This window comes from Setaria italica, chromosome VI (assembly GCF_000263155.2).
Source record: "Setaria italica strain Yugu1 chromosome VI, Setaria_italica_v2.0, whole genome shotgun sequence".
NCBI classification, from domain to species: domain Eukaryota; kingdom Viridiplantae; phylum Streptophyta; class Magnoliopsida; order Poales; family Poaceae; genus Setaria; species Setaria italica.
The window spans coordinates 7,209,321-7,223,315 of record NC_028455.1 but is presented as its reverse complement, the minus strand read 5'-3'; the positions used below and the strand labels follow the sequence as shown (position 1 = coordinate 7,223,315).

The window sequence follows — 13,995 nt, the reverse complement described above, 5'->3', positions numbered from 1 at the left end:
CGCCGCTTCCTCCCCTTCCTCTCCAGGCAGGTCGGGCGACGGCGAGAAGGGGGCCCGACGGGGAGGGGGCCCAATAGGAGGCACCTCGGGTGGCGGCGGGGAGGGGCCCCAGCGTGAGGCAGCTCGGGCGGCGGCGGGATGGAGCAGCGGCGGTGCACTCCAAGGTGGATGGAGCAGCGGTGGCTTATGAGTGCGTGCAATTTCCACAAGGGTTTAGGACTCCAGAATTTACTAAGTTCATCGGTGATGATGATAGGACCACATTAGAACACATAGCACAATTTGTCATACAATGTGGTGAAGCCAGCTGCAATGATATTTATAAGACAAGGTTATTTCCTTTATCCTTGTCGGGTGCTGCATTCACATGGTTTGCTTCATTGCCACATAATTGTATTCGTAGTTGGGCTGATTTAGAGCAAAAATTCCATGATTATTTCTTTATCGATGAATCTGAATTGAAGTTGTCGCACCTTACATCGATTAAGCAAAAGTTGCATGAAACTATTTCTGAATACATTAGAAGATTCAAAGATACTAGAAACACCGTTGCTATGGTTTGATAATTTCTAATAGATATTTAGCTGATCTAGCTTATTCTGGTTTACTTGAATTTTATAAAGAAAAGCTAGAAGGGCAAGAGTTTCTAGATGTTAGTCAAATATTACAGAAAGCTCTCTAGCTAATAAAAGCCGAGGTAAAGACTCTAGAAACTTGCAAAAGGCTAATGAAAAGGCCAGTCGTAGGACTGTGCAAAAAAGGAAAGTCATTAATGAGAGCCTTGTGGTATAAGAAGAAGAAAATGAGAAATCGGCCGAGAAGGTTTTGTTACCTCTGCGTTTGGGTCGATATGTGCAGGGTCCAATTGGTTACAATATACTGCGGGGGATGCACAAAATAGATGTTGCTTCCACTCAGCCCAGCACAATTTGAATTGTTGAGTGGAGAAGGGCGCTACCAGCCAATTGTTCAAATCAATGGTGTTGGAATCTGGTATCAAGCTGCACAGTTGGTTATACTCAAACCCTCTTGAAAGCGACTCCCAAAACTTCACCCGGCCAATGAAATAAATTCCAATAGGCATATGTCCCAGGCCAAATTGCCAGGCTGCTACTGACGGGTTATAGAATTCATACGTCAGGGAGTCCTTTCCAGAGAAGAAGTTTGCTGGCAAAATCCCGGGCTTGATCAAGATCTCCATAATCCCGTCTTCAAAAGAATTGGTGTCCGAGCCAAAACAATCAGGATTCTCAAAAAGTGGATCTTCTCTCTGGTATAGGTACCAGCTCGTAGTCTCTTCAGCGAAGCCGATGTAAAAGCATCTGAAATACTCGACTATCCTTGAGGGAGTAAGTTTACCTCCTAGAAAGGATGACACAGCTTCTCTGAAGGAAGTACAGCGGCGCCTTGCTGTTGGGTCGGTCTCTGACTCGATGTTGGGGAAGGTCTTGGACTCGACCCATTCTCTAGAGATTTTGCTCATATATAAGTTAAGCCAAAGGGTGATGAACCACCAGGGACCACTAGGGTTCCCAATAGGCTCTCCAGATGACAGCTTGACAGCTTCACGGCGATCTGGTGCATCATATAATAAGCCGATCCAAGCAAATGTTTTCCCAGATAGGCAAATGTTTTCCCAGAGGGATGGTGGTACCTCTTGCTAGCGCCTCGGCTAGGGCTTGTGTGTTGGAGGAGGGACCGATAGATCTGCCGCAGAATAAGTGCTTTTCTAGCCACATCATTAAGAAGGCCGTGTACTCTCTGTCAATGATAGGTCCAGTCTTCATGTTCTTCTCAATGAAGCCTTTCCATCCGCCGATGCCTTTTGTTTCCAGACGATGAGTGGGCTTGATTAAAAGGTCAAAGGGCGTGTCGGGGGAAGAGATGTCAAGACCGGTCAACATCTAGACATCGGCCAAAGTGGGAGTCATGGGCCCGTGGCCGAAAAGGAATGCATTGAGGGCGTCAGACCAGAAGTAAGACGCCACAATGACTAAGGAGTTGTTCCTCTCCATTTGAGACAAGGACAAGTTTATGCAGTGGCCGATTTTCCCTTCATCCCAAAGAACTCTCTTGGAGTTCGACATCCTTAAGAACCATTCTCTCTAGCCCGGGGTTTCATTCGGCCAGGACCTAAATGTGCCTATCCAGCTGTTTAGATCCATGGACGATTGCTTGAAGGGGGTTCTGTGCGTTTCCAAGTTAATCAACTCAGTTGGATCTGGATTCCCCATGGGGCCAAGTCCGATAAGGCTAGGTGCGTCGGATATAGGGATGGTAATTCTTTGCCTGAGCTCCTGAGAAGATATGAGGAAAAACCAAGAACAGATCTAAGAATCATGAAACGGTGAAAAGTAAAAAGGGGAGAGTTTTGGGAAATTTACCTCCGGGATGAAAGCCATGGTGGCTGAAGGAGTCATCATTGGAGTTTGAAGGACGGGCATGATTGTTTGAAGGGTAAAACAGGTCACCGGAGAAATGCAGCTGGAAGCGGAATGGGCGTCGGAGTGCGTCGGGAAATGGTTCCCCAGAGAAGAAAGCTTTTGAGCTCGGGGAAGAAGAAGCAGCGGAAGATGCGGGTATTTAAAGGATGGTTCGAGAGAAGGGTAAAGGCGAGACTTTTATCGCGCCGTCTGCGCAAATTTCGGGAAGAGCGGTTGCTTGCGGGCGCTTTGTTCAAAAAATCGCAATCATCAAAAAGGAGACTCCAAAGCGAAAAGGAGTTTTCCTGTGTTCACTGTTGCGTTTTCTTTGGGGAGAAGAGTCAGAGTTGAGAAAGTTTCGGAGCAAAAGATATGTTTCACTCCGAAACTAGGGGGCATATGCTGATGCCGGATTTTGACACGTGTTTGGATCGGCATCAAAGGAGAGGAAGGCGGCCAATGCGGCGAGCAAGAAGCTACAGTTGGGAATCGACCGATTAGAGCTACAGTGTTTCAGCCGATTGGCTAGGGAAGTCGATGAAGGCTGGCTGATTGGGAGCCAGAATGGCTTGGCCGATGTAGGCCTATAGTGGGCCAGGATGATGATTAGCCGAAGATGAAGATTGTCCCGTGGGAAAATAATAACCAACTCTTGCGTTCGTTTGTAAATATTTGTTATCTTTAAAATTAAAGATAGATCCTAGTCGGTTAGGAAATTAGTTGTAACATGGTATAAATAGCTGCCTCGTAAGGCTTGTAACAACACTTCAATCAATAAAACAAATCTACTTTTTCCTTGCACTTTAGTTTCAAGTCGGCGACTTCGCCAAACCCTTTTCTTTTCACAAGTTCATACGAGTTGGCAGGGCTGCATCAACACGACCTCCGGCCGATTTGTAAGTTCCGCTTATCGAGTAATATCTAAGCTTTAACTTCGGACGCATCGCTGTTGTTTCGTTTAGATTTATTCATCAGTTATCGATATTAACTAGAATTATAGGTTTTACCTGTTGTTTTAGTTTTATCACCAGTTATCCAGCTTGAGATACGAATTGTCTGCTTTTTATCATTATTTTTATTTATTATCAATATAGTCGATTAGATCTGTTCCAAGTGTTGCTTTTGTAGCATTGTTTAGGTTGCTCTAGTAGTTTCTTTGCAAATTGCTACGTGATCATCGTTTGTTCTTTAGCCGGTCATCTACACAGTAATTTGGCCGATTTGCTGATACATACTTCGAAATAGATCGGAACTCTTGCCGATCGAAACCCTAGAATTTAACGATTTTCTTTCCTTGTCAATCAACAGGTCAGATTGAATGGCACGCCACGCAAATCGCACCAGGGCGATAACCCGAACAAGAGTTAAGCAGATTCTCCCGGGTCATGTGTCCGACGTTGAGAGTCATCGGCCGATTTTTAGCGTCAACAGCATGCCAGAAAATACTCTCCAGGTCCAAAAGATGAACAAAACATCAGCCATATATATTTTTTCTAAGGGCAATAACACCTTATCGGCCATAAAACTTGATTTGCTCAAGTCGTCGCTGTATCCATCTGCTTCGGCCTCCACTCCTTCCTTGTAGATGTTGGCTTAGCCAGCTTCTCCTCAGTTTGTTGATCCATTGCCTCTTGCTTGCACATTCTTTGCAATCTTCTTTTTTGAGTATGGGATAAGCCTAAGGGACACCATCTCGGCTGTACATACTTAGAATTTGGCTTCTCGCTACCCTCACACTGTCCAACAGCAGCACATACATTATTTTTAACCAGATTGCTATTGCAAGCGACCGGTCTTTGTAATGCACCATAATTCGAACATGAAATCGGATATTGGACCATATATGGTTGCATGTACATGCTACTATAGTCAGCAGGTGAGTAATAGCAAGGATAAAACCAAGACCATGGCATAATTGATCTCACAAAAGAATATGGTGCAGGAGTACAATTATCTTGTTGTTGGTGCATACCTTGTTGTGTTTCATGTCTTGGTGGCGATTTTGCATGTCTAGCTCTATTCGTACGACTCCTTTGTTTCTGACAAGATGCTTCCTTCTCATATTTGGCCAGCAGATCTTTGAAGGTCAGCCTTGCCTTATTCTTTAGATTTTGCCTAGCTCCAGATTTCCTAGGATGACCAGTCAAACCGGTTTCCCGACCGGTCAGACTGGTCTGTGCAGAACCGGCAATCTTGCTCTTATCTTGCCCCCGAGCGTAGAGGTCTTTATTGTAACTTGAGGGGTCTTTTCCAGTGGCACCTTTTTCTCAGACCTTTCTTCACCAATAACTACATTCTTCACTTTAGCATTTTTGGCTTGATCCGGCCGAATAAGCACCTTGGGTTGTCAATTCAAGAGTATGCACCGAAAAAGGATTTTGATCGACATGCATTTCATGAAAAACCAAACGACCTTCATTAATGGCCGATTGTATTTGCTGGTGAAACACATTACAATCATTAGTTGCATGAGAATAAGAATTATGCCATTTGCAATATGCACGCCTCTTTAATTCTTCAAGCGGTGGCATGGTATGAGTTATCTTAATCTCCCCACGTGTATGCAACTCATGAAAAATCTTAGCGCACATGGCTATATCAAAAGTAAAATTCATATCTTCCTGCCGATTCTTTCAAATTGGCTTGAGAGAAGCACAAGTACCAGGCTTATCCTTACGTGTCCATACAAATTCAGCAATTAAAACATCATTGCCTTCATTGTCCGAATCACAAGATGCATGATCAATGGCATAAACGGGACGACTGGCCTTTTCATTAGCCTTTTGCAAGTTTCTAGAGTCTTTACCTCGGCTTTCATTAGCTAGAGCTTTCTGTAATACTTGACTAACATCTAGAAAGTCTTGCCCTTCAAGCTTTTCTTTATAAAATTCAAGTAAACCAGAATAAGCTAGATCAACTAAATCTCTATCAGAAATTATCAAACCATAGCATCGGTGTTTCTAGTATCTTTGAATCTTCTAATGTATTTAGAAATAGTTTCATGCAACTTTTGCTTAACCGATGTAAGGTGCGACAACTTCAATTCAGATTCAATGATAAAGAAATAATCATGGAATTTTTGCTCTAAATTAGCCCAACCGCGAATAGAATTATGTGGCAATGAAGCAAACCATGTGAATGCAGCACCCGACAAGGATAAAGGAAATAACCTTATCTTATAAATATCATTGCAGCTGGCTTCACCACATTGTATGACAAATTGTGCTATGTGTTCTAATGTGGTCCTATCATCATCACTGGTGAACTTAGTAAATTCCGGAGTCCTAAACCCTTGTGGAAATTGCACGCACTCATAAGTCAAAGGATAAGGCTTTTGATATGTTCTTTTTAGGATCCTAGGATATCTACCAAAAGTTTGCTTGAACATCTCAAACATCTCCCCCCTTAATTCTTCCAAAATCAGCCCAAGGCTGATTAGAAGCCACATTGTGAGCATCGACAATATTGGCGTTGTACTATATGTACCATGCTGTTGTGATTGATTCAGCATTGAATATCGCAACGAACCATGCATTAGCATTGGGCAAAGTAACATATGTGATCACTAGGGGCACACTATACTCAACTGTATGCGGTATCATAGCGTTAGTAACATTCACTGCATTCCCTCCACCAGCCGAATTACCAATGATAGTACGGCTATGTATGTGATTTATTGGTGATGCACCAATGGGAATTTTAGGTATATGCAAAGTATTCAGAACATCACTATCCTTATTGTTTTCGGCATTAGAAGTATGAACATTAGGATCTTTGTTAGAAATCAATAGGTTAACTTTAGCATCTAGTTGACCAACAAGCTTTGCAAAATTTTCAGTCATAGCATCAAACTTATTGTTCATATGAGCAGCAACACTAGTGTCAATTAAATTTGCAATTTCTTAATTAACACTAGGAGATGAATCAGATTGAACCTTGGTTTGGGGAACATCGATGACAACATCCTTGTCCTTCTTGGCATTCCCTTATCGATCCACGCAGAACTGCGACATAAATTGCTTTGTAGCTTCTTCTTCCAGCTCCCGGATCTCCCGCTCCTTTTTCTCACGGATCTTCTTTCTGATCTCATCAAGTGGTTTCTGATCCTCGACCGATAGTTGATCAACCTTCGGCCTCTGCATGTTTTTGACGTCGATCTCAGTAGGTTTAGGTATCTTACTAGTCATGGAAGCCAATTGATCTTCCTTCATTCCCAGCGGAGTCGTCAAAATGTGTTGACGCGCCGGACTCAACGCCGGGGAGGCCGTCGCGCTGCTCCGGTTTGTGCGCCTCGCACCACCTGAACCTCGTGCCGATCCGCGCGCTTTACATCGGCCCACGCGGGGAGAAGCTGCTCGTGCACCCCTTCTACGCCGCCAGCTCGCTCCACCGCTTCCTGCAAGGTCCGTTTCACCTTCGCGTCATTTGCTTTCGACCCAAGTCCAGCTCGGTAGCTCTGAGCAAGGCTAATCGTGCGAAATGATTCCTTGATTGTTTACTCGAGTGTTGGTACTCCCATTGCTTGGATTTACAGCAGAATTTGAAGTTCACCTCATATTTATATGATTATTTACCTTTTGTCATCCGATTCCTGCGGTAAAAGCGTCGCAGGCAATGATGCTTCGCGGATTAAGCAGACTGCTATGGTGGGTACTCTGTTACAGCCTTGCAGGGTGGTTTTCGTTACTTTTAGCCATGTGTCTTCACTGTTACGCCTTGTGCCCTTGTCGTTAACTACACAAAGGGACAGTTCATAATGTGCTTGGTAAATTTTTCCTGGTTGGTTGTTAGCTCCAACACTTCACAGAGCATCTTCTTCTTCTTGTTGCGTGAGACCGTGGGTTTACATGTGGCAACATCACTCCATTTCAATTTTCAATAGTATTACGCTTTCAAGCTTTTAGTTGTTGCTTCTATAAAATGGGTGATGCAAGCCCTCTATCAAATCAAGGCTTTGGAGGAAAGTCCTTTTCCAGGTGGACTTAATGGTTGTTTTATTATCAGACAGAGAAATGCTTTTCTTTTTCAAGTGCTTTCATGATTTATTTCCGGGCATTATGCTGGTGGAATGGTGGCACTCCTGAACTGTTTGCGTTTTCCTGCATCTGTCAACTCTCGTTTTTCAGGGAGTTGTTGGATCACATTCTTTGATTAAATATATAGTATATCGCTGAGCCATCAACTAATCACGTAGAGAAAGACTTGCAGAATAATTCTTATTGCTTCCATGCACAAAACAGCTTGTTCAGTTTTGTTGCAATGAATTTTGGGTCATTTGTATTTCATGATATCAAGGGCTTGAAAAGGACAGTTTTTGGTTATAAAAGAATTTTACACATTACTTGTGCCAATCAATAACCAGCTATCTCTACCCAAATTTTTCGTACGTCAACAGTAGAATCTGATAAAAACCCTTGAACTGTCTTAAAAAACTTCCACCCTCGCGTGAACCGACACCAGGTGAAAATCAGAGGAAAAACCGGACAACTAAAATCCCTAAAAAATAGGAGGGTAGGAAGGGTTCGAACACACATCCTTCAGGTTCCCAAGATGGCTGCCCAATAGTCAGCATAAAGTTGGTTTGTGTTAAAGGAATACATCTGAATTTATTTGACGGCGAACATTAGGATTAAAACAGTTCATCCTACTTGTCATATATGGAAACAAGTATGATCATGTTTCGTTTATTATCATGGTATATACGTAAAGTTCCTGACTCGCAAAGAAGCATACATACATCCACACATAATGTTATGTTTATTTTTAACTCTTATGTACATCCACACATAATGTTATGTTTATTTTTAACTCTAGCTATTTGTTCAATTACCAAACATTAGGGGTCATTAACGACTTGAAAAGAATAAATAAAGTAAAAGTTACACATAGTGATAGTAACGTCAGACACTAAGCAGCGTTGTTGTAGGCTGGCCATATACTAGAGACACAAGTCCACACTAATGCATGTTCACTACGCTCGGCCAACAACGATCTTTACCGAACGAAACCATGTCTGAAACATAGTCCTTGCAAAATAGATTATCTTGCGTGGTATGGTCATATCTATTTTTTTTTGCCTCTAGCAATTCTTGGTTAAATAAATAATTATAGGAACATAATGAGTATTCGAATAGAAGGAAACATGTTAATTCAAAATTTTATTAGAAAAAGAGTAGAGATTCATTGAGTGTAACAAAAACTATATAGAATACAAAAGTAACAAAAGTGAACACAAATACTATTTGACCTTAGCAAGGCATCTTGCTAGTATAACATAAAAGTGATCTCATTTTGGGCCAAAAATCAGCCCACAAGGTCGGCCTCCCACAATCTATTCGGAACATCCCTGGTTTGCGGCAAGGAAGAAGCAGCCCTGTAGAAGCACCTTTTGCCACGGACTGACGGGGCGATCGCATATGCTTGGTGTGTAAAAAAAAAATCAGAGAAGACAATCGTGGAGCAACAGTGGACAGAATGGTTCAAAGCATGATATAGTAGACTCCTAAATCCACGAGCTAATAATAAATAAAGGAGACGATGCATGACTGCTAATCGATCGATTAGCTAACGTGGTGACGAAGGGTCAAGGACCTGGCCGGCGAAAAGAACCACACGGCTATGGTCCTCCTTGATGAAGAATAGGAAAGGGTGATCAGCGACGAAGTCGACAACAGGTTCAGGTTTGCCCATGGCAAAACCCAAAATCTCTAGCTCGGTGGCTGCTGCAGCGACGGTGCCTCTCTCGTTAACGCGGACAGAGCACTGCTGGATGATCGAGGGAACGGCCATCGGTGGCAGCATATCCTCATCATCGGCTTCGGCCAGCGCCACCATCTCGGAGAAGGAGTGGCCGGCGGGACGGAACTGCGTCAGATCCAGACCAAGGTCTGCAAGGAGACGGGAGACGTCCGCTTGCAGCGAGACGTCGAACTTTGGGATCTGCAACTCGCCGACGAGGACCTTCCGATCGGGCACGACCTTTCCGTGAAGGAGAGCAACCGGGTTGGAGCTGAGCTCGCGCACCAGGTCCGGCAGGCCGTCGCGGTCGTCGGGGAGGTAGATGTACATGGAGAAGCAATGCTCCCGTTTGCGGTTGATGTAGGCCATCCGCAGGACCTTGAAGCCGGGGTGGCAGCCGATCTGCATCCACTCGTGGAGGTGGTTTCTTTCCATGAAGGGCACGGTGACCTCGTGGCCGGGTGAGACGTAGAAAGTTCCGTCCCGCGTCATCTCCGGAAAGAAGGGGTCGTACCAGTAGCCTCGGAAGTAGAGGGCGTTGGCGAGGACCAGCAGCGTCGAGGCGCTGATGTAGCTCTCCGGGAGGAGGCCTTGGAGGTGGCCGCCGGTCTTGCTCTCGAACCACTCGTTGATCTCTTCTCTAGCCTGCGCAGGCTGATCGATATGCGTGCAAGCAAAGCAATAAGCATGCAGCAGATGGAGGATCCCAAACGGATCGGAACGACACTGATGGAACAGCGTACCGTGTTTCTGAAGGAGATGGCTCGCGCCTCTGCATTGTACTTGGAGGCGGCCACGGTCGCAAAAGCGGGCTTCAGGACAAGCGAGGAGTCCACCCAGACTCCCATGGCGCACCAGACCCCGGGCGGTGGCGTAGGCGCCTCCTCCTCGTCGTCCTCCTCGACCCAGTCGATGTTTTCGTGGGTGGCGAGGACATAGGAGGCCACCTTGGAGGCGAGGGCCTCATGCGCGTCCGCGCCGGCGGGGCCGAGGAAAGAGGCGATCTGGTCGCGTGCGGCGCCCGTGGCCCCGGCAGCGAGGAGGGAGAGGATGGCGTGGAAGGACATGGGCGAGAAGGCCATGTTGGTGGTCTGGAGCTTGTTGGGCGCCGTTGTCTCTTCTTGGTGGTGGCCGCCGAGGTGGCGGACGAGCAGCACGGAGAATGCGGCGAGGTCTCGCGCTGCAGCGGTGAGCTGGTCGTCCTCCATGTTCTGTAACTGCTGGTGCGGACTTATTGCTGGTTACGAAGGTACGCGCGCGCTTACGGATGGATCATGGATCCCAAGCAAGCAAAATATAAGGGCTGTAGGGAGAGAGTCACGCGCTTTTCCTTCCGGCTACGGCTGCTAGGCACAAAGAACGTGGGGTTCGGTTAGGATACGCCAGGTACAAGATAGAGATAAGATACGGGTTCTTTAGGGTTCAGGGTTAGCTCTCCAATCCGATCAATCTAATCACAAAACAAGTTGCAATTTTGTAACCGGAGGAGGCATACCTAATGTTGGCGTGTTACGTGTGGGCTGTTGTGTGGCCTCAGATGAACGCCGCTCAGCTAGTGAAGGCCAGCAACGAGCGACGGTGTCGCAACCTTGCAGGATTCATGGTCACAGACTCGCTCACAGGAACGACACCAAGAGGGCAAGAGCCAAAGTCGAATCTATATTCCCCGAGGAGGCAGGTAGAGCGGCCTCCCTGCCTTGGCTTACTGGAAGGTCCTCATCACCTGTCGCGACCGAATGCGCGGCTTGAGACCGAATGCGTGGCGCGAAAATTGCTCTTCAGTTAGACGGGATGGAGGACGGCTGGAGCATTTCATGGAAGCATGCTGCCGGCATGCAGAGACGGCGTTGCGCGAAAATTGCTCTTCAGTTAGACGGGATGGAGGACGGCTGGAGCATTTCATAGAAGCATGCTGCCGGCATGTAGAGTCAGCCAACTGGGCAAGGTCGCCCTATAAATACCTCTCGCTGCTACAGCCACGCAGCAGACGAGTCGGACTGAGCGAAAACAATCAAGTGCAAATGGCGGCTACTGGTCGCATTACTGGCTGCGTCTTCGTCCTCGCCATTTTGGTGTGCGCTGAAGCTTGCATCACACCGGATGCCAGAGCGGGCGCGGTGGTCGAGCCTGACCGGCGCCGGCGCAGATCCCCACCAAGATCCCCGGCGCCCCGGCCCCGACCCTCCCCTCCACCCAGGAGGAATGACGACGGGCCACTGCCGGAGGCGGTGGACTGGAGACAGAGAGGGGCAGTAACATTGCCCAAGGACCAAGGAAATCTCGGTTCGTCATCGTCGACTGGTTTCCTTTCTTTCGAGCCTAATTCCATTTCGATTCAGGTCTGAGCACTAGCTGCTTCAATTTAAGTGCAGGTTCTTGCTGGGCGTTCGCGGCTGTGGCCGCGATCGAGGGCCTGCACAAGATCAGAACGGGCAGGCTCGTGGCCCTGTCCGCTCAGCAAGTGGTGGACTGCTCCGGGATCAAGGAAAGAAGGTCCCCGAGGAATGCCTTTGAGTGGATCAAGAGCAACGGCGGAATCACGTCGGAGGCGAATTACCCTTACGTGGGTAGAGAAGGCACCTGCGTGGACGGGAAGCTCAAAAACTTCGCGGCCCAGATCACAGGCTACAAGCGCACGGACAACGCCTCAGAGCTTGCTCTGATGGCCGCGCGGTGGCGAGGCAGCCCGTCGCCGTCGGCATGGCCCTCGACGCGTCTTTCCTCAAGGAGTACAAGGCTGGCACCATCTACAACGGCCGCAACGAACAAGCTCTGGTTCCCCGTTTTTGCTTTACCCCTTTCGCTCCCTCGTCCCCTCTGCCATTTCCCCTCCCCGACTGGTGCGATACAGCTGCATCTTCTGCTCTTCCTCCCTCTCCTCCGGGGCGCGGTCCACTCCTCACGCCGCCGCCTCCCCCTAGTCGCCTCTTGGCTTGCTTGGGTGCGATGCGAGTCGGCTGGCCTCATCCTTGCCCGACGCGCCAAGGGGAGGCCCTGCTTGGACTGACTGCAGTCGAGGACCAGGCCAACCACCAAAGGTGGGGGCTGGGGCCGGAATTTTTTTTATTTTTATATTTTTTTTGATTTTGCTGAAAATTATAGTCGGATGGAAACATTGCAGATTTGGGCTATTACTGCCGGTCCAGGCGGTGGAAGGGCCTTACCGCCGCCTCAGTCAGCAGTAAGGCGCCGACCCCGCCGGCCCATGACATTACCGCCAGCCCAGCCGTCGATAAGTCCCTTCCGCCGCCTGGGTCGGCAGTAAGGACCCAGCCCCCTGCTCCGCCACGGTACAGCCAGTGCGCGGGCTGGGCCAGCGGTAAGGACTCTTACCGCTGCTTGGTCCGGCAGGGGTTCCCCCTACATAACCCCCCGCAGCCAGGCCTCCAGGCCACCCACCTCTCCTCATTCAGACGTGTTGTTTTTGAGTGGAGAACCAGAGAGGGAGAGAAGGAAGGGAAGGAGGAAAGAAAGAGAGGAAAGAAGGGGAAGAAATCTCCTAGGATTCAGGTAAATTTTTCAATGTCGTAGTATAGTAAATCTAAAAATACATTATGCTTTTAGATGCTAAAAATCTAGCTTAGTATGTATAGTAGATTCAGTATTTATTTAGTAGTTTAGTATTTAGATCTACATATATGTTGTGTGCTTTTAGATATTAAAACTGTAGCTTAGTTAGTATAGTATTACATTCGGTTTTCAGTTCATAGTTTAGTATTTAGATCTAGAAGTATTTACTAGTATAGTTTCATAAATTTTTAATATTTTTATTATACAACCGTAGGATGCCAAGGCGTGGAAAAGCTGGTAAAGCAAGGTCATCTCAGTGCACGTTATTCAACCGTACGTCAACTGGTAGTCGTATAATTTAATCTTAGTTGCTTCCGGTTCTTACAACAAAAATGGTAAAGGTGGAGTGGTGTTCCGTTGACCGGAAATGCCTTCGACCGTTTGCCTCTGCCTAGTAGTGTTCCAGTGCCCATGTGCTTTTGCGACGATCCTTGCAAGATAGCCAAGTCCAATGAAGAGGACACGTATAGGTAGAGGTATTGGATGTATTCCAACTTTGCGTTTGAGCCTACACTTTGTCAGCGCCGCATTAATAAGATGATGAGGAATTGATGTTGTGCAATAATTATTTTGTGCCATATGACATCTTGCATGCTTTTTTTGTTTTGTAATAAATACATTTTTTGCAGACCCCTCCACCGCTCTGTGATTTTATGCAGTGGATTGACACTGAGATCAAGCCTAAGGACAAGGAGCACATGCAGTACATGTTGCAATGGGCAGCAGAGAGCAAGGAGAGGATGGAGAAGAGGCTCAGAGAGGAGGCTGCAGAGAAAGAGCACAAGGAAGAGGAGGAAAGGAGGCGGCCTTGTTGCGGAGAGGGAGGAGAGGCAGAGGAAGCTTAAGCGTGCACGCCGAGCGAAAGCAGCGATGGAGGAGAACCCAGATGCCCTAAGGAAGGGAAAGTGGCCTCGTTGTACTCAGTAGGCTCTGTTATTGGCTACTACTCCGTTGTGTGCGGTTGTGTCCATGTTTTATTCATGGATAATGTTGTGTATTGTTGGACCTTTCATTGTGTTGTGCTTAGGTCATGTACTCCATTATTTGCCGCACGATTTTCATTCGTAGTTATCGATTATTTCAATTGTGTGCTTCTAATTCTTAATTGGGAAATGTTTAGACTTGTATAGTAAACACACGCAAACAATGAAAAGCATTTAACTTATTATGTAGATAGAGCAGTCCTCGCACATAAAGATAATCGTACACATCGTAATCGTACAATGAAGTCGCCCTACGCACTAAATGCGTCCTCGCTTGAAAC

The 13,995-nt window shown here is 46.8% G+C and overlaps 2 protein-coding genes across 2 annotated transcripts; one reads left to right on the top strand and one right to left on the bottom strand.

The window, feature by feature from the left end:
• Positions 1 to 8,746: 8,746 nt before the first annotated feature.
• LOC101769523 (serpin-Z1) lies at positions 8,747 to 10,408 on the bottom strand. Its single transcript, XM_004972917.3, has 2 exons — positions 9,905 to 10,408; positions 8,747 to 9,815 (listed from the first exon to the last, which is right to left on the bottom strand). Exons 1-2 carry the CDS (start codon positions 10,367 to 10,369, stop codon positions 8,988 to 8,990), a joined length of 1,293 nt encoding a protein of 430 aa, XP_004972974.2. The 5' UTR covers positions 10,370 to 10,408; the 3' UTR covers positions 8,747 to 8,987.
• Positions 10,409 to 11,182: 774 nt separating this feature from the next.
• LOC105914551 (vignain-like) lies at positions 11,183 to 12,346 on the top strand. Its single transcript, XM_012846777.1, has 3 exons — positions 11,183 to 11,444; positions 11,534 to 11,834; positions 12,283 to 12,346. Exons 1-3 carry the CDS (start codon positions 11,183 to 11,185, stop codon positions 12,344 to 12,346), a joined length of 627 nt encoding a protein of 208 aa, XP_012702231.1.
• The last annotated feature ends 1,649 nt before the right edge of the window (positions 12,347 to 13,995 follow it).

Bases quoted from the DNA above. Each gene is read 5' to 3' on its own strand.
- LOC101769523 (XM_004972917.3), bottom strand. From the start codon at position 10,369: ATGGAGGACGACCAGCTCACCGCTGCAGCGCGAGACCTCGCCGCATTC. The intron at 9,816-9,904 runs GTACGCTGTTCC...CATATCGATCAG, and splicing joins CCATCTCCTTCAGAAACACG to CCTGCGCAGGCTAGAGAAGA.
- LOC105914551 (XM_012846777.1), top strand. From the start codon at position 11,183: ATGGCGGCTACTGGTCGCATTACTGGCTGCGTCTTCGTCCTCGCCATT. The intron at 11,445-11,533 runs GTTCGTCATCGT...ATTTAAGTGCAG, and splicing joins CAAGGACCAAGGAAATCTCG to GTTCTTGCTGGGCGTTCGCG. The intron at 11,835-12,282 runs GTGGCGAGGCAG...GAAACATTGCAG, and splicing joins CTTGCTCTGATGGCCGCGCG to ATTTGGGCTATTACTGCCGG.